This window comes from Anolis sagrei, chromosome 3 (assembly GCF_037176765.1).
Source record: "Anolis sagrei isolate rAnoSag1 chromosome 3, rAnoSag1.mat, whole genome shotgun sequence".
Lineage (NCBI taxonomy): Eukaryota > Metazoa > Chordata > Lepidosauria > Squamata > Dactyloidae > Anolis > Anolis sagrei.
Window position 1 is genome coordinate 180,808,396 of NC_090023.1, and position 24,984 is coordinate 180,833,379.

The 24,984-nt window shown below is 40.3% G+C and overlaps 1 protein-coding gene across 6 annotated transcripts in view; it reads left to right on the forward strand.

The window, feature by feature from the left end:
- Positions 1 to 24,984, forward strand: part of PCDH15 (protocadherin related 15) — a 1,134,710-nt gene that overhangs the window by 1,029,849 nt on the left and 79,877 nt on the right. For all 6 annotated transcript variants that reach the window (XM_067465706.1, XM_067465711.1, XM_067465710.1 and 3 more), the window contains one exon: positions 572 to 699. In XM_067465706.1, the coding sequence (XP_067321807.1) occupies positions 572 to 699 (128 nt within the window). The remainder of the gene's footprint in view (positions 1 to 571; positions 700 to 24,984) is intronic.

Here is a 24,984-nt window from a genome sequence, read left to right on the forward strand (position 1 = left end):
CATCATCCAGTTGTTCCATTGTTCTACATTACCTGTTACACTGCACTTGTGAAAGCTTGCTCAAAAAGCCAGGTTTTAACTTTTTTGTGAAATGTTCGAAGGGAGGGGGCTGCTCTGATATCCCTAGGAAGGGTGTTCCATAGCAGAGGGGCCACCACTGAGAAGGTCCTGTATCTCGTCCCCACCAAGCGCACCTGTGATGGGAGGCGGGACTGAGAGCAGGTCTTCCCCAGACGATTGACACGCTGGCATCCAAAGGTTAAAAAACTGATAGATCAGCAGTTTGTGTAGTACTACTCTGTGTGGGTATATATGCTTTCAAGTATGGTGTCGGCCATCCCATGAATTTCATAGAGGTTTCTTAGGAAAGGAAAACTCAGAAATGGTTTTTCCAGTTCCGTCCCCTGAAATACGGCTTACAGCACCTGGTATTCTATACATCATTTAACTTATGTAGACCTTCAGAAATAAGATTTTAATGCAGTAGATTGTTTTTCTTCCATTTATATGGCCCTCTTCACAATTGCCCATAACATTTGCTGTTCTCAAAGTTTCTCTTTTTTATGTTTAGGTAATACTGCCAAGGTGTTCATTGAAGTACAAGATGAAAATGACCATGCTCCTCTTTTCACAAGAAAGCTCTACATAGGAGGTGTGTCTGAAGATGCGAGAATGTTTGCTTCTGTGATGAAAGTAAAGGTGAGAATTTTGTTTAATGAAGCCCCAAACATTCCTCCACCACAGAATGTATTTTCATTAAGAGGTTTTACAGTTGCAACTCCATCAAAATAAGAGAGACTTAAGCAAAAGTAATGGCTGTTCTCAGATTGCAGAAAGGAGCCATCCATTAATGTAATACCTTCTACAGACCAGAATCACATCATTTAGAGTAGTGGTTCCCAACATTTAGTCTGCAAGGTGTTTTGAACTTCAGCTCCCATAATTCCTCATAGCTGGTAAACTGGCTGGTATTTTTGGGAGTTGAAGTCCAAAACCACAGGAGGACCAAAGGTTGGGAAGTATGGACTTGGAGGATTTATTAGCTCTTCTTTGGTTCTTTCATAGACAACACGGAAATTCAAGCCATCCCACTTATGATATGTGTGATAAACCTCAAATTAATGCAATTTCAGTTATGGTAATATATATCTAACTGTATGGACAGAGAACTTGCTTTCAGCCTCACTATCTTCACAGGAATGTTTAGTAAGTGCACATGAGAGACCCTTCTCGGTAGTAGCTTATAGTCTGTAGCATTCTCTCCTACAACACACTAGACTGTCTCCTTCCCACTCTCTTTTCACTGACAGATAACAACCTTTTTATTTGATCAGGCATTTGGTTGACTATCAGTCTATGAAGTAAACACTTTTAACGGGATATGTCTACTGGATTTTTAAATAATTGCCATGTTTTTCAAAATATTTTACATTGTTCTAATATGATGGTTTCTTTCTTATTTATTTATTTGTCGTGTCAGGGCAACCAGTCAATTATATTACATTTCTAACAGAACAAAGCAAACAAAACAGACAAAATACAAAATTTGTGAGTTTGGTAGTTGATTAAATGTCCTTTGACCAGTAGCTGGCCACTTCGAGTGCCTCTGGTGTTGCCGCAAGAAGGTCCTCCATGGTGCATGTAGCAGGGCTCAGGGTGCATTGCAACAGGTGGTCTGTGGTTTGCTCCTCTCCACACTCGCATGTCGTGGATTCCACTTTGTAGCCCCATTTCTTGAGGTTGGCTCTGCATCTCGTGGTGCCTGAGCGCAGTCTGTTCAGCGCCTTCCAAGTCTCCCAGTTTTCTGTGTGCCCAGGGGGGAGTCTCTCATTTGGTATCAGCCATTGGTTGAGGTTCTGGGTTTGAGCCTGCCACTTTTGGACTCTCGCTTGCTGAGATGTTCCAGCGAGTGTCTCTGTAGTACTTAGAAAACTATTTCTAGATTTAAGTCATTGACGTGCTGGCTGATACCCAAACAGGGGATGAGCTGGAGATGTCTCTGCCTTGGTCCTTTCACTATTGGCTGCTACTTCCCGGCGGATGTCAGGTGGTGCAATACCGGCTAAGCAGTGTAATTTCTCCAGTGGTGTAGGGCGCAGACACCCCTTGATAATGCAGCATGTCTCATTAAGAGCCACATCCACTGTTTGAGTGTGGTGAGATGTATTCCACACTGGGCATGCGTACTCAGCAACAGAGTACTTTTGGTTGAGGTTCTGGGTTTGAGCCTGCCACTTTTGGACTCTCACTTGCTGAGGTGTTCCAGCGAGTGTCTCTGTAGGTCTTAGAAAACTATTTCTAGATTTAAGTTGTTGACATGCTGGCTGATACCCAAACTTTTCTATCATAAATTTTGTTGGTTTTTTTATATACCTTGTTTTAATTCACGGTGTGATCCACCTTGGGGTCAATATTATAAGAAAGACTGAATACATATAAAATGGAAAGAAATATATTTAATGTTCCCATTGTAATGAGTCAACTCTGAAAGAGATCCATTATTTCCCCCCAGGGCAGTCCTTCTCGGTGTCAATGCAGAAATTGTGCATTTCATCAAGTTGTATGGTTAAAAAGTAGAATCCACACCATCCTTTCTGGTAGCTGTCGGAGACCAGAGACCTGCTAGAATGATACAAAGATGCCTAGAGAGCTACCAGACTAGCTAATCAAGAATCATTGTAGTTTAAGATTGGACAAGGATATTAGTATTATTTTCATCAATTCACAACCATCAAATTTGACCATAGTTATTATCAAATATTTAAGGGAAAAAGAAGTTACAAGCAATATAAAGCATCAGTTTTCAAGACTAAGAAAATTACAGTAAGGGCTGTTCGGCTTTTTAAATATAAAAATAGTATGTAAAAATATTCCTGTGTTAAGCCACAATGTCATGAATATTAATTTTTTGTGACAACTAGGACAGCAGGCATTTGGAAATTGTGTTCACAAACTGAATGACACTGTGCTTCTACCTAGCCAGACATATTTGTGCATATTGATAGGGACAATATGTACCAGTGTGTGGATGCCGAAGATTCTGATTATTTATCTCTGCCATTATTATCATGCTTTGTAAACCTTTTACAATTTAAAATAACTTTAGCAGCTACTTACTAATAATATAATAATAAGACTTTATTTATATTCTGTCGTATCTCCCTGAGGGGACTGATGTCTAATGATGTCTAATTTCTGATCTTTTAATTCTGGACAACAACATTTTAATTTATTAAAAAATATTAAAAGTAAAGTTGCAAACATGAAGATATTTACAAAAAAAAGCCTAACTGATTCTAGTTGGACTCAAATCACTTCTGCCTGCTAAATTGGGCAGGGCTTTTAGCAGAATAGATGTGTTCCTGGGCACTCATTCTTTGAAAGTAAAATTGATAACGGAAGCAGCAAGAGCATGGAATGAACTGGGATATGTTCCTGCACCACAAAAAGTAAGGGCAACATGTTTTTAGCAAACATTTTATCCAAGCTAACAATACAGGTTGAGCATTGTTATCTGAAAGTCTGAAACCCAAAATATTCCAAAATCCATGGGTGACTGAAATAATGACCTCTTTGCTTTCTGATGGCACACAAACTTTGTTTCATGCACAGAGTTGTTTAAAAATATTGTCTAAAATTACTCTCAGACAATGTGCCCTGTACTTTGGAAAAGGTGGGGCATAAACTAATTAAATAAAATAATAAATAAATTTAGTGTTTAGATTCCAATTTTAAGATAATGCATTATGTACATATGTGATGATGATGATGATGATGATGATGATGATGATGATGATGACGACGACAACAATATACCCCACCACCATCTCCCCTCGGGGACTCGGGGCGACTTAGAAAGAGCAAGCCCACAATTACAGTTAAAACAGTGACACAGTTAAAATCAGTCAATAAAAATAATAACACACAACAGTCATAAAAACAATCTTAAAAACAGCAACATAAGCAATAGGCTGAGATAAAAGTCATAGTTGAGTTCAAGCTCAATGAGTGCAAATAATTCCTAAGGAGTCAATGGAAAATGTGGAAATTAATTGAACAGGGGCTAGGAAAACCGTTGGTGAAAGTGTCGAGGAAGTCAATGAAAGGGCCGAAATAAAGTGCAGAACTTAAAGTAGGGACAGGATGGTTCAATGGTGAACTGCGTAATCAAAGGCACGATGGAACATCCAGGTTTTTATATGCAAATATGGGTATTCCAAAAAGAAATCAAAAATACGTCTGGTCCCACTGATTTCAGAGATAAGAAATGCTCACATGTACATGATGAATGAACCAACTAGGTCAAGTAAGCCTTTGATAAATTAAAAAAAACATTTTGAGTATTTTAGAGACTTGTTGTTGTTCATTCGTTCAGTCATTTCCGACTCTTCGTGACTTTATGGACCAGTCCACGCCAGAGCGCCCTGTCGGTCATCACCACCCCCAGCTCCTTCAAGGTCAAGCCAGTCACTTCAAGGATACCATCCATCCATCTTGCCCTTCTTTTTTCCTTCCATTTTCCCCAGCATCATACTCTTCTCTAAGCTTTCCTTTCTTCTCATGATGTGGCCAAAGTACTTCATCTTTGCCTCTAATATCCTTCCCTCCAGTGAGCAGTCGGGCTTTATTTCCTGGAGGATGGACTGGTTGGATCTTCTTGCTGTCCAAGACACTCTCAGACCTTTCCTCCAGCACCATAGTTCAAAAGCATCTATATTCCTTCGCTCAGCCTTCCCCAAGGTCCAGCTCTCACATCCGTAGGTGACTATGGGGAATACCATTGCTTTAACTATGTGGACCTTTGTTGTCAGTGTGATGTCTCTACTCTTCACTATTTTATCGAGACTGGACATTGCTCTCCTCCCAAGAAGTAAGTGTCTCCTCATTTCCTGGCTACAGCCTGCGTCTGCAGTAATCTTTGCACCTAGAAATACAAAGTCTGTCACGGCCTCCACGTAAACAGCAGCCATATAATGGCATTTACTTGGGTTTAAAATATCCTACATCATGATTGTGTTAAACTAAAAACTATATATATTAGATCCATCCATCTAAGGATACTTTGCAAGTATTGGCCATTTCTGTAAATGCACAGCAAATAACTACATGCGTATAATGTAAAACACGATAGTTTTAATTTCTCTTTATAACGGCATGTTGTAGAAAGACATGTTTTGGTAAGCAACAATAGGAAAATATTGTTAAAACACATTGTAGTGGTTATGTAATTATGTCTTATTTAATAAGACAAAGGAAACCATGCTCCCAGAAATGAAAAAAAAATGGTTATAAGTTCTCATAAAATCTATCATTTTGCATTCTGGATTTCACAATTGCCCTAATTCGACAAAGTAGCAAGTATCAATCTAAGTTTTTCAGCTAGTGTCACTTTGAATGTGAAGTTTAAAATTTGCATTAACATCCTTGTTAAAGAAATTAATTGCATACTTACCGTTAGTTAGTTTTAGTACTTGCATTTGAATATAAAAGAAACATTCCATTGTAAATGAAACAGGGAAAACTCATAATTAGATGTGCACTCTTTATAATAAGATGCAACGGAAGAAGCACTTGATCTTTTAAAAGAGGAGAAGGGATACAGATTTTCTTGAAGTACAAATGTTTCCTTCTTATTGCTATTCCTAGGAGTTCCTCAGCATTAAGGCAGCAGGTCACTGACAATGATAAATCTGAGTGAAAAACTGAAAGTACCACACATTTCTGAACTGGATTTTAACTCTTCAGAAGCCTTGTGCATTGTGTACTTTGAACTGACCTGCTAATCTTCAATGGGCACATATTTTAATTTAAAATTTTTAATTTAAAAAACAGAATGTGAAGCTTGTCTCGCATCCACTATTCATGCAAGGGCTGATTTAGCTAAACTATCTGGCTAGGGATTCTGCCTCACCACTCCATGTTGAATCGACAATCTTAGTCCCATCTATACTGCATATAATGCAGTTTGAAACTGCATTATATGGTCAGTGTAGACTCATTGCACTGCACTATATACATCTACACTGACCATATAATGCAATGTTATTGCGTGCAGCTACTTTATGCTTGGTGTTCATGAAGTGTTTCCTATTTCTTAGTGTTCAATCTAAGGTGACACCAAGATATCTAGGATGGAAAGTGGTAGCAGATGGGGTGTAGACCAAAACTTAATAAGAACATCAGCCCTGGCCTTGTCTTACTCAACTGCCGAGTATGCCTACCCTGTTTGGCACAAGTCTGCCCACACAAAGCATTGAACGAAGCATGCAGAATAATCATAGGATGTCTTAAACCTACACCTGTTGATAAACTCTACAAACTAGTTGGCATTGCTTATCCCCCCCGGATGGGAGGTTGCTGCTAACTGCGAGAGAAATTATTATAATTATTATTTATTTACGGTATTTGTATAACACCCTTCTCAACACCGAAGGGGATTCAGGGCAGTTCACAGTGTTGGCAACAAATCGATGCCATTGATAAAATACAGCATAAAACATGAAAATTGACCCTCCCCTGCTAAACATTAAACATGATTAAATACAGCACATAAAATCACATATCACACAAAGAGATAGCTGTTGTCTGTAAACAGTCATGGGCCACTGCACTTTCAACTTTAACTTTAAATATTCCTGTGATGGGCCAAACGCTTGGTTCCACAGCCAGGTCTTTAGTTGTCTGCTAAAGGTCAGCAGGAAGGGAGCTGACCTGATCTCACTGGGGAAAAAGTTTCACAGCTCCGGGGCCACCACCAAGAAGGCCCTGTCCCCACCAGCTTCACCTGTGAGGCCGGTGGGCCTGAGAGCAGGACCTTCCCGGAAGATCTTAACTCTTCAAAATTAGGTTGAACTCTGTGAAAGCCATCCACTGCTGGCTATCAGCCTCCTCGCAGTACAGGAGCTATCAGCCTCCTTCCAGTAGACTCAAATCAAGAAAAAGCTTCATGAGAACCACCACTCCTCTTAACATTCCCCCAGTAACACACACACACACACACACACACACACACATACACCCATTTTCCTAGTTCCAATACACCTCACTACCTCTGAGGATGCTTGCCATAGATGCAGATGAAACGTCAGGAGAAAATGCCTCTAGAACATGGCCATATAGCCCGAAGAAACCTACAACAACCCAGAGGAAGTATTGTTTGAGGCTACAGACAATGCAGTCGCTGTTGCCCATTTTTGGAGCCGCATGTGCTCCTTCTATTTTTATCAGTTTTATACTAGTTTATGCAATGCTTTTGATATGAAATAATAAATAAATAAATAAATAAATAAATATAATGCAATTTCAAACTGCATTATACGACAGTGTAGATGGGGTCCTTGTTGGCAGCAAACAACTATGCTAGTCAAGAGAATTCAGTCAAGAGTTCATTAGCCAAGATTTTTTTCTGTAATAGATGAATAAAGCAAGTGAACAGCACTGTTTTCCGACATAATATAGGACCCAGAGGAATACCATGAATTCAAAATAGATTTAATAAAATGATGAAAATCAAATATTTGTATGAATAAAGCATCAGATGTTGCATCTTTCCGCCTTCAGTAATGAATTGAGTTGGAATGGGAATAACAAACAGCTTTCCAATTGCACTAATGTGATCTAAGTATGGAATTCAAAGGATGCTGCTCCTAAATTGGTCTCCTAAATTAAGACCATATGTTAAGGTTTTGTGCCCAATTCAGAATTTCTATTTGTTTTTGAAGCATAGCTTGATCATTGTTTTTGTTTTTAATAGGAAGTCTTGGCCATCTTGGAGAGTCTCTCAGTATTAATGTTTTCCAGGAGACTCTTCCAACTTGTTTGGCCCGATTACTGATTTATAATCCTTCGGCAAAGATCAGTGGTGTTTTTTTCTCACATGCTGCATGTTGTTTTTGGCACTCTGGTTTTCAACCACAAATAGGAGCAATCATGTTTCCTTCAACTGGATGTATTTTAGGTGTGCTTCTGCTTTTCAAAGTTTTGTTTCATGCAGATACATTGAAGTGAATGATATAATTCAGGATTTTCACTTGGTGCGTTGATTTCAGCCATCACCAGCAGCTTCTTTAAAGGAGGTGAATGAGGGACAACAGTAACAGAAGACTTATTAATTGGTGTAAAAGTTGTAGTGAATTAGCTGTCAAGGGGAATTTCTCTTAGATTGCCAAGAACTAATTGGAAGCTGAAGGATGAAGAGACACAGATCTCCCATATTCTCCACTTCATTTAAAAAAAAACTTGTAAAGGTCTCCACTACATCTAGGATTATAGAGCACAATTTTATGGAGAATGCTCGATCTGTTCTAGAGCTGGAGAGGAGTTATTTTAAAACATAAAAAATAATAATGAACAACACTCCCCTTTAAAATGTAGTCGCATTAAAGGCCAAAAACTTCTAGCACCGGGACTGTGGTGCAGCTGGCTGGGAGTCAGCTGCATTAAGATCACTACTGACCAAAAGGTCATGAGTTCGAAGCCTGCCCAGGTCAGAGTGAGTGTCAGACCAATTTGTGTACCTTGCTGTCAATATTTGCAGCCCAAAAGACAGTTGCATCTGTCAAGTAGGAAATTTAGGTACCGCCTATGCGGGGAGGCTAATTTAACTCATTTGCGATGCCATAAAAATCTCCAGCAAGCCTGCAAAGAATGAGGAAATACTTCATCAGTGTCACAAATGGACGGTGAAGCAACAGCTCCCCTGGTGGCCAGAATACCCTCATGAAAAGTTGGAATGCTAAATTGCCTCTGTGTCTGTCTATATATGTTGTGCGTCTATGGCATTGAATGTTTGCCATGTATATGTACATTATAATCCACCCTGAGTCCCCTGCGAGGTGAGTTAGATGATATGTTAAATGCATATGTGTATTTAAAAGGGAGATGTTGACAAGCTGGAATTTGTCCAAAGGAGGGCGACTAAAATGATCAAGGGTCTGGAGAACAATCCTTATGAGGAGTGGCTTAAAGAGCTGGGCATGTTTAGCCTGAAGAAGAGAAGGCTGAGAGGAGACATGATAGCCATATATAAATATGTGAGATGAAGTCATAGGGAGGAGAGAGCAAGCTTGTTTTCTGCTGCCCTAGAGAATAGGACGCGGAACAATGGCTTCAAACTACTACAAGAAAGGAGATTCCATCTGAACATTAGGAAGAACTTTCTGACTGTGAGAGCCGTTCAGCAGTGGAACTCACTGCCCTGGAGTGTGGTGGAGGTTCTTTCTTTGGAGGCTTTTAAGCAGAGGCTGGATGGCCATCTGTCGGGGGTGCCTTGAATGCAATATTCCTGCTTCTTGGGAGGGGGTTGGACTGGATGGCCCATGAGGTCTCTTCCAACTCTATGGTTCTATGATTCTATGATTCTATAAGCTAATATATCAAACCAAAATTAAAACCCCCAACTTCTGTGTCAGTTGTTGCTTTGTCTTTGATTTTGGAAATCCACCTGCTACCTTCAGGAATCCCAGGGAGAGAAAATTGGTCCCAGACTCCCAAAATATTGAGCACCCTTGACTTCAATACAGAATGGAGACATAGCTGCACTCCAACATTCAGGTGCAAATAAGCAGTGGATGTGTAAATCTGCTCTGCACTGGAACACATGGCATAGGAAAAATGATGAGCTATTCTGAACTGAGATTTAAAGTATGGGTCTTTCTTGAAGGTTTACAATATTGTATTTCTTTTTATAGGTCAAGACTCAATTTGTTCTGGAATAGGGCCAGTGCTATATAAACCATGAATAGGGCATATCTCTCCTGTTTTAGTTAGAAAAAGTAAAGAAATGAAAAGAGTAACCAAAACTTTATTCTTGGAGTAAGCAGAATTGTGACAAATGTACAAGGGAGATGTGCTGAGCAAGAAAGGTGTCGTTTTCACATTGTCTCTTTTCTAGGAGATTTGTACTTCGGAGACTGAAGAGAAATGTTGAGGAAAGGCAAAACAAAACTATGTAACCCAGAATTTAAAAGAACTAGGAAAGAACAAGACAAAGTGAAATGACATGCTAGAGGAGTAAAGCCATTAATAACGGAGAAAATGAAAGCTGGTATCACAAGGGCTGCCTGCGTTGGGCAATGCCTCCAGGTAACTTGGAGTGCCAACCAACAACTTCCTTGTGAATGGAGCAGTGAGTGAATCCACTCTAAAGTTTAGTGTGAATTTTTAAGGACCCTCCCAGCATACTGGCTGCTATCCACAAAATAGATTAAGCACCATGATAACTCATTTAAAGCCAGGACTTGAGAACTGCTTTGTGACATGGAAACTACCACCTGCCACTGGGCACTGATTACAACCAAATGCTGAGAGTCGCTTTTATTTGCAGTTGGACCCCTTGAAATCATTTAACTTGTTTCTCAGTTACCATGGCCTGAACTATCCTGTAAAGTCAATTTATATTTTTAATTTATTTATTTATTTACAGCATTTTTACCCCGCCCTTCTCAACCCCCCCCCCCCCCCCGGAGGGGACGACGACTCAGTATTACTTTAAAAAAAGAAACAACCAAGTTTCCTAGCATGTTCCTTTCATATTTTGCTATCTTTTCCTTTGACTTAACATGAGCAAAAGAGTATTAGCATGTTTTTGTATGAATGTTTAACAAATTCAACTATTAACTAATTCATAGAAAACGGGGCTAATACAAAACACACTTCAGATCACAATATACAGTGCTAAGAATAATTAGTTCTGGATGACTTGGTTGTTACACTTATACATTTTAGTTTATTTATTTATTTATTTATTGTCATGTCAGGAGCGACTTGAGAAACTGCAAGTCGCTTCTGGTGTGAGAGAATTGGCCATCTGCAAGGACGTTGCCCAGGGGAAGCCCGGATGAATTGATTTTTTTTTTATCATCCTTGTGGGAGGCTTCTCTCATGTCCCTGCATGAGGAGCTGGAGCTGATAGAGGGAGCTCATCCGCCTCTCCCCGGATTCAAACCTGTGACCTTCAGTCCTGCCGGCACAGGGGTTTAACCCACTGCGCCACCGGGGGCTCCATACATTTTAGCATAGTAATTTATGTGTTGAACAGCTAAAGAAATATATTTCAAATTTGGCCAACTGGTCTCTATTTCAGAGTTGGAAGAGACCTCGTGGGCCATCCAGTACAACCCCCCTGCCAAGAAGCAGGAAAATCACATTCAAAGCACCCCCCCCCCCCGACAGATGGTCATCCAGCCTCTGTTTAAAAGCCTCCAAAGAAGGAGCCTCCACCACACTCCAAGGCAGAGAGTTCCACTGCTGAACGGCTCTCACAGTCAAGAAGTTCTTCCTAATGCTCAAGTAGACTCTCCTTTCTTGTAGTTTGAAGCTATTGTTCTGTGTCCTAGTCTCCAGGGCAGCAGAAAACAAGTTCGCTCCCTCCTCCCTATGACTTCCTCTCACATATTTATACATGGCTATCATGTCTCCTCTCAGCCTTCTCTTCTTCAGGTTAAACATGCCCAGCTCTTTAAGCCACTCCTTATAGGGCTTGTTCTCCAGACGTTTGATCATTTTAGTCGCCCTCCTCTGGACACATTCCAGCTTGTCAATATCTCTCTTCAATTGTGGTGCCCAAAATTGTACACAGTATTCCAGGTGTGGTCTAATCAAATCTATTTGCTATAGATAGATATGTGTGCCTTTGTCAGAGACTCATGAAAAATGTGTTCAATCTAAATGGAAAGCATCCAATAAGTTGTACCAAAATTATTTCCTAGAGCTGTTATCTTAAAAATATATAACATAATTGTATGTGGAAGTAATTTCGGGCTCTAATTTGCCTGTAGAACTATAACATTAACCAGTAACACTGCTTTTTGTTTGATTTTTGTTTGAGTTTAACTCATAGTCCATAAGAACTCAACTTCAAAGCTATAATGATGTTTCATGTGTGAATTTGGAAACTTTATCTTGCTTCGGAAATATTTCACAGGATCTTACAGTAATAACATATGAGAACACTGCAACACTCTGATGTGGGAATGGATCCATTGCCATTGTGCAAAGTATTATACATTTTTAAGACATTATATTGTATGATAGTCAAATAGAGAAAGGGAATTTGATATATAGGAAATTTATGAAGTTATTGTTTGAACAAGTAAGATGAATGACACGGGTCATTTTATCAGTCTACTCAAATGCCCATCTGCCTGTTTGTAAGGCTCAATATTTTGCAAACTCTTGCTGTGCCACCGATTACATTGTTATACTAAGGACAAGGTTAGTCCTAGATTGAGTTACTAAATCTTCATTGGTTCAGTGCAGTCCCACCAGAAGTATATGTGTTAGAGAAAGCTTACAAAGAAAGTATTTCCAACTGGGAATTGATGTTCTGATGGTAAAATATATAAAACATTAATTTTGGTCATATCTTCTAATGTGTGTACGCACATATTTCTTTGATATAAAAAATGTCAAATATCAACAGAATGAAATGCTGAATACTGTATCCATATTTTCTTGACAACTTTTGTTACACAATACTATAATTTTGAAAAGAACAGCTATCCTTTCTTTAGTCAGTTGAAAGCTAAATGTTAACTCATGCATATTTTCCTAATAAATAAATATCTATATCAATATCAATAGATATAATAACAACTAGAGATATATGAAATTTGGAACCTGATATCAATTTAGAATGTTACGATTTGAATATTTTACATATCAAATGCATTTTCACATTATTTCTGGTGGTTTCATATTATTTAGTCCTTTTCCTTCATTCTATAAAATTCATCCAGACTGCTTCAAGAGGAAAAATTAGCATATTATATTGTGAGAGAATGAAGAACTGAGATTTTCAACAGATTACTTTTCACACATATCCATTATTGTTTTATTGAATATTAACGTTTAGTTTGAATAGCATGATAGTTTGTAGGGTTGTGCATAAATCCATTTTTCCCGACTGTTTAGGCTGTTTTGGCCAGCTGTAATGGCACAGACTCTGCTGACTTTTTTTTGGTCACAACAGACCACGCGGCTGCTGAAAATGACCACTTTCTGTTTCTTTCGGCTACACATGGAGTGCAGATAGGAAGCCGCACCCCTGCACTGGGTTTCATCCAAACAGAAGAAAGCCATGATGTGTCTTTTAGCCAAGCTGGGCTTCCATTTTTCTGTTCCAAGCCGGTTTCTGAGAGAGACAGATCGGTGATCTAAATTCTCAGTGCAGCTCACAGCTCTGCATGACTTGGCTTGCTTTCTGACTCAAATAGCAACAAATAAGCAGTTTACTTTCTGTACACTTAAGAAACTGCCACCGATGGTGCCCTTCATATGGGGCAAGCTTCAAATGTGGGGTAGAGGACATATCTTACCATTTCTAAAACCACTATAAAATAAGGAAGTAATTTTTCAAAGAATGGCTAATGTTCCTTCAGGTGGTGTGGCTCCCATTGAAATTGTTGCAGCCCAGCCCCCTGCTTGATCCCCTTTTCACTCAAACACCACACAGATCAACAATAATAGTTTTATTAAGAAAATAGTATCTAATATAAAAACAATTTCAAAATAGTGTTCAAAATAGGCAGACTAAGCATTCACTAAAGTATCAGCAAAACCCAGTATGCAAAAACACCAAACAGCCCTTTTCCTTCATAAAGCAATGCAGTTGAGAACTGCATATCTGGAGGCGATTGGGGTTTGAAATTTTGTGGTTTGAAATTTTACCTTGGCATTTTAATGATATTTATTAAGAATTAATTAAGAATTAATTATTAAGAATAAGAATTAAGAAACATTAACAACCTCAGATATGCAGATGACACCACTCTGATGGCCGAAAGCAAGGAGGAGCTGAGGAGCCTTCTAATCAAAGTGAAAGAAGAAAGCGCAAAAGCTGGGTTGCAGCTAAAGATAAAAAAAACCAAGATTATGGCAACAAGAATGATTGACAACTGGGAAATAGAGGGAGAAAATGTGGAGACCATGACAGACTTTGTATTTCTAGGTGCAAAGATTACTGCAGATGCAGATTGTGGCCAGGAAATCAGAAGACGCTTACTTCTTGGGAGGAGAGCAATGTCCAATCTCGAAAAAATAGTAAAGAATAGAAACATCACACTGGCAACAAAGATCTGCATAGTCAAAGCCATGGCATTCCCTGTAGTAACCTGCGGATGTGAGAGCTGGACCTTAGGGAAGGCTGAGCGAAGGAAGATAGACGCTTTTCAACTGTGGTGTTGGAGGAAAGTTCTGAGAGTGCCTTGGACTGCGAGAAGATCCAACCAGTCCATCCTCCAGGAAATAAAGCCCGACTGCTCATTGGAGGGAAGGATACTAGAGACAAAGTTGAAGTACTTTGGCCACATCATGAGGAGACAGCAAAGCCTAGAGAAGACAATTATGCTGGAGAAAGTGGAAGGTAAAAAGGAAGAGGGGCCGACCAAGGGCAAGATGGATGGATGGCATCTTTGAAGTGACTGGACTGACCTTGAAGGAGCTGGGGGTGGTGACGGCCAACAGGAAGCTCTGGCGTGGGCTGGTCCATGAGGTCACGAAGAGTCGGAGACGACTGAACGAATGAACAACAACAAAAAATTTAATTATCTTTTAATTTAATCAAGTTTGAATGTATGTTAGTTCACTATTATGGGAGTCTTAAAATAGTGATTATTGTCTATTTGTGTACCTTTCTGTTTTTGTTTTTAATGTTGATACGGTCAGTGGACTATTCAATAAACTTTGCTTTACAGTATGCAAAAACAATTTCAAAGTTGCATCCATGAGCTAGATTACCAGGAGCTTAACAAAAAGCAATGACCAACTCTGTATATGAATTCCAAAAATCACCAAAGGCAAAAGCAAGAAACTCTAATCCAAGGGTTGTTGCTCTAAAAGTAGAATTATAATCAAAAGCTTGAGAACATGAGCACGACCATCATCCAAAGGCTTGATACTTGAATTTGACTATAATCCCAAAGACTTGAAACTTGAAATAAGATTTGTGATCCAAACTGGAAGCATGGAACTTAAATAGGAAAACAAGATACATATCCAAGAACAGTACTCAATTTTTTTAAAAAAAATATTTTATTGTAATGGTACCCATCTAATCCATTGAAATAAACTTATTTTATATACATCTATAAACCATGAAATTTTTGCCCCCTTTTTTCCCTCCCCGCTCCCTCCGACTTTGCAACACAGCATTTTTTAAGTTCAGCCAGTCCAGGATTCTGTCCATTTTTTTTCCTTTATCTGATCATTAGCTTTCCCTTCTTCAACCCATTTCACATATCTTAACCAGTTCTTTTTGATTCTTTGTATTTTTATAGACCATGGTATATCATGTTGTATTATTCCCGTAATATCCAATTGTACTTGTTCATAAGTGTATTCATTCCATCTATCCATTGTCCATTTTTTTATCCTTCCATCAATGCCATTACAGCATGGGCAGCTTTAACCATCGCCATCAAAGTTCGTTGGTCTTCTTTCTTCAGCGTTTGTAGGCCCAATGTTACAATTTCCAAAAGTCCCGGCCCAATGTACAAATTTACCTTGAATAATCAATTTATTTGTTCTAATACCCTCTTCCAGAATCTTTGCACTTCCTCACATTCCCACCACATATGTGTAAACCATCCCTTCCCCTTTCTACAATGCCAACAGTTTGAGCTGGACCCTTTTATCATATATGCTAGCTGAGCTGGGGTTCTATACCACTTTAGATAAATCTTTTTTAATAATCTTAAAACTTTTCCATTTCCTCTGAAAGTATGCTTTCCTTACTCCATTTTTGTATTATCATTCTAAGCATTGTTTCTTTTGCTTCCACTATCATTTTGTATATTACTCCTGCTCCCCACTTTTTATCTTCTTCCCGTTGTCTGATCAGGGAATTCAACATATTTTCCTCTCTTTTTACTCAATTTTTAACCATTTCCCATAGTCCTCTCAATTTCAACCAATTTTCTCTTCTGCCTTTTCCTACCAACTCCATAAAATCCATCAATTCTCCTCCATTATTACATAAATTCTTCACTCTTACAAATCCTGCTCTATTCAACTTCTTCAGCCAGCACTCTTCTTCATCCTCAAACAAACTATATAATGGTGACCATTTAGATAATGTGGGGATCCATTACTTTTGCCATTTTCCCCATATTATAAAAGCTGATCTTCTGGGACCCTCCGTTTCTTTTATATTCTTACTAAAAAAATACCAGCTTTTCCTTTACACCCATTTATTTCATTTTCTATTCTAATCCATTTCTGATTTCCCTTATCTATTTCTATTAAATACTTCAAATGAAAAGCTTCATAATATGCTTGTAGGTTTGGGACTCCCCAACCCAGTTGGTCCCTTCTTGCATAGACTATTTTCTGAGCCACTCTTGCTTGCTTTCCTCCAAATACCCTTTCTCGTAACTCCTTATCCCACTGAGCCATTTGACCTGACCACAGGGTCACTGGCAGAATCTGAAACAAATACAACATTTTTGGTATCACACACATTTTTAGCACTCTGATTATCCTCGAGATTGATAGGTTTTTCCCTTTCCAGCCTCTTAGTTGTCTTCTAATTCTCCTCCAAATCACATTATAATTATTATCTCGTAATTTGTCCTCACTCTTAGCTATCTGAATTCCCAAATAATGAATCTTTCTCTTGGCTATCTTAATTATCCCCTCTTCCTGAATTTCCTTAATTTTTCTCTTATCCAAGAACAGTACTCCTAACTCGGAGTTCTTAAGACAGACAACTTGACACATGAAAATCCAACATTGATCTCCCCACCAAACATTGACTCCAATTCCTTAAGAATACTCCCCCTTGCCTATGACATCCCTCTTTCTCACACCTGGATTCCCTTTGTATATATTTCAGTCTCTGAGAATGAATTTGTTTCTGTTTCACCCTAACCCTATCCCTTCTGAGCTGTAAACACTGGGTTATCGGTAACACTTCTCTCTCCCCCATGTTTCTTTCAGAGTCAATCCCTGGTCGATAAAATAGAGCAGATGATAAAGTAGGGAAAATACAGCACATAATAGTTTGATATTCTTCTGAGTAAAACTTCAATATTTAAAAAATGAACAAAGTGGTCATTCTTAACAACAATGAATGTGAGTAAATGCACTCACGCAAATATAGTTGAGGGTAAAGACTAAAATAGTAAGGCCTAACAAAAGAAACTTTTTAAAGAAGGGAAATGGAAATTCTAGTAGAAACACTACATTTTGAACTTTGAGCAGGACCATTAAATAATTTTGGAAGAAGCTCTGGCTTCATGAAATAGTACCTGATTTTGCAATAAAAATGTTACCAAAAGCTATAAAGTGGTACAGTTCATCTGTGTCACTTTAGAAACATATTACACAATTTTTTCACTTTTATTGGATTTCTGCGTATTACTGTACTGACCCATTGCCCTACCTTTTTCTTGGACTCAGCAAAATATTAGTTGCCTTGAAGATTGCTGAAGAGTTATCACTTTTTTGACAAAGACAGGTGTCAGTCGCTAACCACTCTTTTCCTTTTAAAGTGAGCTGAAATCGTATTAGCTACTTAAAGGAGAAGTATAACTGTCATTGATTCTTCAGTGTATCCCAGCTTTCCCTATAATGGTCATTCGTAATTTTCTATTCTACATTAACACTATTAGAACAGATGGTAAATTCAGATGTTCCCTGTTCAAGTTTCCAGCGAAATATAATAGCTGTTAAAACAAGATCTCTTTTTCTCCCTGAGGGAAATGACAGTTTTATATGTATCCCCTCTTTTTTTAGAGTTACATCTGCTAAACTTAGCATTTTAATGCTGTGATGTTAATGTCCTGTCTCACACATAATTGTCTGTAAATTTGTCCCCACATTTAAATTTCTTGCACCAGCACCAGTAAAATACCCCTTGTTTTCATCATATTTTTGTTATTATCTTCATATGGTACTGTATGTCACTGTCGTAATATGTTGTCATCCTGCTACAAATTTCTTAAGTTTTTTTACAGTAACTTTATGCATGAATAAGGACAAATATTCTACACATACAATCAACTGTACTCTACCAACAAGAGAAACAAATCAATATTTTTTTTAATTATAATTGGATGTGTCACTGTATTTTATACTTTTTTCAAGCCCTATACTCCAGACACCAATCTTTTTCTGCTGGTGATGATTAGCTTTCCATACCAAAGCCTTATCACCATGTTCTTGTTTATCCAATTGTGCTATCATTATTGCATATACCCAGTTATTAAGGAAGCATATTGGTAGTAGCTGCTGTCTCTGCAACAGCCTTAATAAGCAGCATTAGAGTGACTTTTCTTTACGTTTGCTTCATTATGGATCATGCTGTCAAGTAGCTATATATCATACCTGAAAATACCAATGTGGCTTCTGATTACTTGTGTCTCACAAGTGATTGTAAGCGCACAATACCGATAACCTAGAGAAAATTATAAATGCTCCATTTGAGCATTTTTATCCCTAGTTTGTCCAGGGCTCATCAGTTTCTAAATTCCTAACAATGGTTAACCAACTGAGCTGTAGAATCACACACTACTTCATCTAGTTTCCTATTTGACATAAATTCATCTCAATCTCAAGGATTAGAATAATTTATTAGCACTAAGCATTATCTTAAATATTCATCTGCACATGGTTATGTTTCAATTGATTACCCTCACAGCTTACTATGTTGTCCACTCCAGTAGCTTATCAAGGCAGGTAGTTTACAAAATATCACTGATTAGGAAAACAATGGATTTATTATCAGCTAGTTGTACCTGCCACGCATTGTTGTGGCCAACTTTCTCTCCCTCTTTCTCTCCTCTCCTTCCTTCCTTCCTTCCCTCTTTCCTTCGTTCCTTCCTTTTTTTTCTTTCATTCTTCCTTCCTTCCTTCCTTCCTTCCTTCCTTCTCTTCCTCATCCCTTCCTCCCGCCTCTTTCTTTCCCTTCCCTTTTCTCCCATTTCTTCCTTCTCTACCAATTCTTGGACTGCAACTCCCAGCAGTCCTCCTGATCTATCTGTCTACCTACCTACCTACCTACCTACCTACTCATCTCTGTCTAATCTATCTATCTGGAGGATTGCTGGGAACTGCAGTCCAGGAAAAGGAAATTGGAAATATGCTGGGATTGGGATGTTCTCAAAGAAATCCAAGGAGAAGAAAGCTTGCAGCTTGGAAGCAGTGCATTTGGATCATCCTCCTCTCCAAAAGGGCTTGGTCTAGGGGATGCTGGGAGCTGTAATCCAAAAGAGAGTATGGATATGCTAATGTGTGTGTTGTTTACCAGGGGGAGTCATGCACTGTAGCATCTTTTGGGAGTTTTTTTTTTTTTTGCTTTTTAAGTCCCTTCCGCTGTGTTTTTCAGTGTTTTTATGAGTGATGGTCACTCGTTGGCCTGATAGGTATCTTGTGTCCAAATTTGGTGTCAATTCACCCAGTGGTTTTTGAATTATGTTAATCCCACAAACTAACATTGCATTTTTATTTATATAGATTTCTGGTCACACAAAAGTAAGCTTTTCCCACTGTAACTGTTTCTCATTTTTCACCCATTAAACTAATCGCACACACACTCATTCAGAGATAGGGAACAAGAGAAAGAGAGAAAATAATTTTTGATGCCAGACCTCTCTCTTTAAGCCTTGCCATATAATTGCTGCATTCTGAAAATATAAAAGGCACAAGCTGGTTTTATTTGTCATTGTGAATAAGAACTTCTTTCAGAATGTGTTGTGATTTGGGAAAGGGGATTAATTGTTAAAAGAATAATAGAATCATAGAGTTGGAAGAGACCTTGTGGGCCATCCAGTCCAACCCCTTGCCAAGAAGCAGGAAAATCATAGTTAAAGCACCCTCAACAGATGGCCATCTAGCGTCCATTTAAAAGTCTCCAAAGAAGGAGCCTCCACCACATTCCGGGGCAGAGAGTTCCACTGCAGAACAGCTCTCACAGTTAGGAAGTTCTTTCTAATGTTCAGGTGGGATTTATTTATTTATTTATTTCTTGCATTTGTTAACCGCCGCTCTCAGCCCTGGGGTGACTCGCGGCGGTGTACAGTACAAAAGACATTTTACAAAGGAATCAGACAACAACTAACATCACTAATACATAGCATCTAAACTACACTAAAAATCCGCTCCGTCATATTATGGAATCATAGTCAATCTCGTAGTCATAATTCATTCCGGTTGTCATTGCCAGTAACATAGCACTTAGTTGAAAGCCTGCTCGAAAAGCCAAGTCTTCAGGCCCTTACGAAAGGCCATGAGGGAGGGGGCCTGTCTGACATCAGCAGGGAGGGAGTTCCACAGCCGGGGGGCCACCACCGAGAAGGCCCTCTCTCTCGTCCCCGCCAGATGTGCCTGTGAGGCAGGCGGGATCGAGAGAAGGGCCTCCCCAGATGATCTCAAGGTCCTCGTGGGCTCGTAGGCCGAGATGCGGTCCGCAAGGTATTTTGGGCCGGAACCGTTTAGGGCTTTGTAGGATAACACCAGCACCTTAAATTGGGCCCGGTAGCAAATCGGCAGCCAGTGGAGCTGGAACAACCAGGGCGTTGTATGCTCCCTGCATCCTGCTCCTATTAACAACATGGCTGCCGCGCGCTGGACTAGCTGAAGCTTCCGGGCCATCTTTAAGGGCAGCCCCACGTAGAGAGCGTTGCAGTAGTCAAGACGGGATGTGACCAGAGCATGTACCACCGTGGCCAAGTCAGACTTCCCAAGGTACGGGCGCAGCTGGCGCACAAGCCGAAGCTGTGCAAATGCTCCCCTGGTCACCGCTGAAACCTGGGGGTCCAGGCTCAACGATGAGTCCAGGGTCACACCCAAGCTGCGAACCTGCGCCTTCAAGGGGAGTGCGACCCCATCCAGCACAGGCTGTAACCCTATACCCTGCTCGGCCTTGCGACTGACCAGGAGTACCTCTGTCTTGTCTGGATTTAATTTCAGTTTGTTCGCCCTCATCCAGACCATTACAGCGGCCAGGCACCGGTTCAGGACCTCGACAGCCTCCTTAGTAGCAGGTGGAAAGGAGTGACAGAGCTGGACATCATCTGCGTACAGATGACACCGCACCCCGAAACTCCGGATGATCTCACCCAGCGGCTTCATGTAGATATTAAACAGCATGGGGGACAGGATAGAACCCTGGGGAACCCCACAGGTCAAAGGCTGTGGAGTTGAGCAGGAGTCTCCCAATAACACCTTCTGGGTCCGACCCTCCAGGAATGACTGGAGCCACTGCAGGGCAGTGCCCCCAAGACCCATTCCCGCAAGGCGCCCCAGAAGGATACCGTGGTCGACGGTATCGAAGGCCGCTGAAAGGTCCAGGAGCACCAACAGGGACACACTCCCCCTGTCTAGCTCCCGGCGCAGATCATCCACTAAGGCGACCAAGACCGTCTCGGTACCATGTCCCGGTCTGAAACCAGACTGTGCCGGATCCAGATAATCCGTGTCTCTCAAGAATACCTGGAGTTGTGAGGCCACCACGCTTTCCATGACTTTGCCCAAAAAGGGAAGATTGGAAACAGGCCGAAAGTTGTCAAATTTAGTGGGGTCCAGTGATGGTTTCTTCAACAGCGGCTTTATAATAGCCTGTTTTAGGCTCGCTGGAATCTTGCCTTCCCGGAGGGAGGCATTAACCACCACCGTTACCCACTCAGCCAATCCCCCTCTGGCCTCCCTCAGAAGCCAGGATGGGCAGGGGTCTAGGATGGACGTGGTGGGCCTCATTCCTCCAAGTATCTTGTCCACATCCTCGGGCTTCACAAACTGAAAAGAATCCATCAAAATAGGACAAGCAGGCGCTCGTGTCACATCCACAGAGACTGCATTTAATGTGGTGTCCAGCCCAGAACGGAACAAAGCGACTTTGTCTGCAAAAAACCGAGCAAATGCTTCACAGCGCGTGGCCGAATTGTCAGGGCTCCCACCTGAGGTGGTGGGAGTCAAAAGACCTCTGACAAACCGAAACAACTCCGCCGGACGGTTTTTTGCAGACGCAATACTGGCCGCAAAGAAAGTTTTCTTTGCGGCTTTTATTGCCGCGGCATATGCCCTTAGAAAGGACACAAACCGTGCTCGATTTGGCTCGCTTGGGTCCGAGCGCCACACGCTCTCTAGTTCCCTCTTCCTTCGCTTCATCGCTGCCAACTCCTCAGTAAACCAAGGAGATGGTTTAGCTCGGTTACTTGAGAGGGGACGTTCCGGAGCGATCATGTCAATTGCCCTGGCCATCTCCCCATTCCAGAGAGCGACCAAGGCCTCGACATGGTCACCTACCGAGGTGGCGGGAAAATCCCCAAGAGCCGTCAGGAATCCATTTGGATCCATAAGCCTCCTGGGGCGGACCATCTTAATGGGTCCTCCACCTTTGCGGAGGTTAGGGGGCGCAGTGAGTCTAAATCTGATCAGGAAGTGGTCAGTCCACGGCAACGGAGAGATGGACAACTCCTCCACACCGCCACCCTGCTCCCATCCCTGGCAGAAAACCAAGTCCAATGTATGTCCAGCACAGTGGGTGGGGCCAGTTATTCGTTGGGACAGCCCCATGGTTGCCATGGCAGACATGAAGTCCTGAGCCGCTCCTGTGAGGGTCGCCTCGGCATGGATGTTGAAGTCCCCCAGCACGAGAAGCCGTTGGGACTCCAACGCCAGGCTCGAGACCACCCCCGCTAGCTCTGCTTTTCTGTAGTTTGAAGCCATTGTTCCATGTCCTGATGATACAATTCAGTGCCATTTCTGTTTAGCCATAATAATCCAGTGATTAGGTACAGATTGCTTGTGTGCTTATGCAAATTATGTTAATAGATTGGATTTCATTATTCGGAAGAGTTGGCCATCCAGTCCACAACTGCTTCACAGTCCAAAGCTTGCAGAATAATCTTCAAGAGATAATTGCCAATGAATTTAATTAAAATGGCTGCAATTCCAAACAGTAGGTCATTGGTCAGCAGTCCCACAAAAGTGGGTAAACTGCCACATGTTTTCTGTTTATTTATTTTTTCAAATGGAAAACCCTCACATTGTTCCAGAGGAAGTTCACAGAAGGTTTAAAGCAAGTTGTTGGATAGTATGAGACCCTCTTTTGAAAGATTTACAGAAGGTCTGTTGAACATAAAAAATTTGCTATATGACACTTTGGGCTGTAGCCTTTGATTCCAATCATTGAGTATTTAAATGTGCTTAAATCCAGGAATTTTGTTAAGTCCCGATGCATGTAAATGTGCAGAGTGTTTTCCCTCTCTCATTTAAGTTCTGGTTAAGCCTAACAGGAAACCATATATTCCAATTACATAATTATTGAGCTGAGAGGTGCCTTAGGCTCAGGTATTCCCTTTGCCCTTGCTTTAACAACTTCAAGGCCAACGAGTAGAAACTGTCCTTTCTTATTTTAAAAAGATCACAGTGTAAGTTTGTTTAAAACATTTATGGGCAGGTCCCTAGTGTTTCTGGACTCATTAGTTCCATAAGAAATCATTGGGAACAGCAGGATGTGTTGTGGATTTCCTTTCATATATGTGAGTATGGACATCAAGATGACATATAGCTTATATTTCAACAAATATTATATGTCCATTCTAAAAGTTTAAACTCCCTATTTAGAACATTTCTAAACCTGATTGTAAATTTGCCCCCACAAGTATAAAGCCACATCTAATCATCACAGGCTTGAGTTTGTTGTAGAAAGGGCATATATTGTGCGCCAGCTGCGCCCATACCTTGGGAAGTCTGACTTGGCCACGGTAATCCACATTCTGGTTACATCCTGTATAGACTTCTGCAACACTCTACGTGGGGTTGCCTTTGAAGACTGTTCAGAATTTCAAATGGTCCAACGGGTGGTAGCCAGGTTGGTAACAGGAGAGCACACAACTCCTCTGCTGCGCCAGCTCCACTAGCTGCCAGTCTGCTACCGAAAACAATTCAAAGTGCTGGCTTTAGCTTATAAAGCCCTACACTGTTCTATTCCTGCTTATCTGTCCGAAAGTATCTCTCCTTATAAACCACCCAGGAATTTAAGATCTTATGGGGAAGCCCTGCTTTCAGTCCTGCCTTCTTCACAGGCTCGGTTGGCGGGGATGAGAGATAGGACCTTCTCAGTGGTGGCCTCTCGACTGTGGAACGCTCTCCCTAGGGACATTAGATCAGCCCCCACCCTCTTAACATTTCATTAAAAAGTCAAAACTTGGCTTTGTGAGCAAGCTTTCTCAAGTGCAGTGTAGCAACTAATTTTGTTTTCTCGACCTCGGAACAGCTGGACAATTTCAATTGGATAATGATTTTGGTAACGAGATGCGAAGGATTGATGTTTTATTGAATTTATGTTATCGAATTTTATGTATGTTATATGCTTTCAACTGTTTGTTATATTATGGTGGCATCAAATTGTGCCATGTTGCAAACCGCCCTGAGTTGCCCTCAGGCTGAGAAGAGGATATAGAAATATAGTAAATAAATAAATAATAAATATATCACTTTCCTCATAACAGCATTGTGAGAACCACATGTTTACATTTGCAAGATGAACAAAAAGAAAGATATATTGCCATTAGAATTATAACTACTCTTCTTTCTTTTCTCTGACAATCATATTACAATCTATGAGGCATCATATACCTTCCCTTAATGAAGTGACAAAAATATTTATCTTCAGGACAAATTATAGAGATTAAAAACCAGGCTTGTATTAAAAAGGATTCAGGTATATTATATCATAGGCAAAGTAGAGTTTTCCACTGGTGGTCCTAAAGCAGTTGACTATGATACCGAAATGTGCGCACATATATCTTGAATTTAAAGATCTTTAAATGGATGATAAATCAGAAAACATGAAGGAATTCAAATGAATAGGTGCTAGTGTTGAAATCTTTACAGCTTAATCAACTGACAACTATGGATGGAAGCATCAGTCTATTTTATGTGATTATTTATGTGTTCATATTTCCCCTTTCCACATTCATCTGCAAAATGTGGGAATTTCCATACTGCATAAGTGAAGTGAAGGTGTATTTGAATGTACTT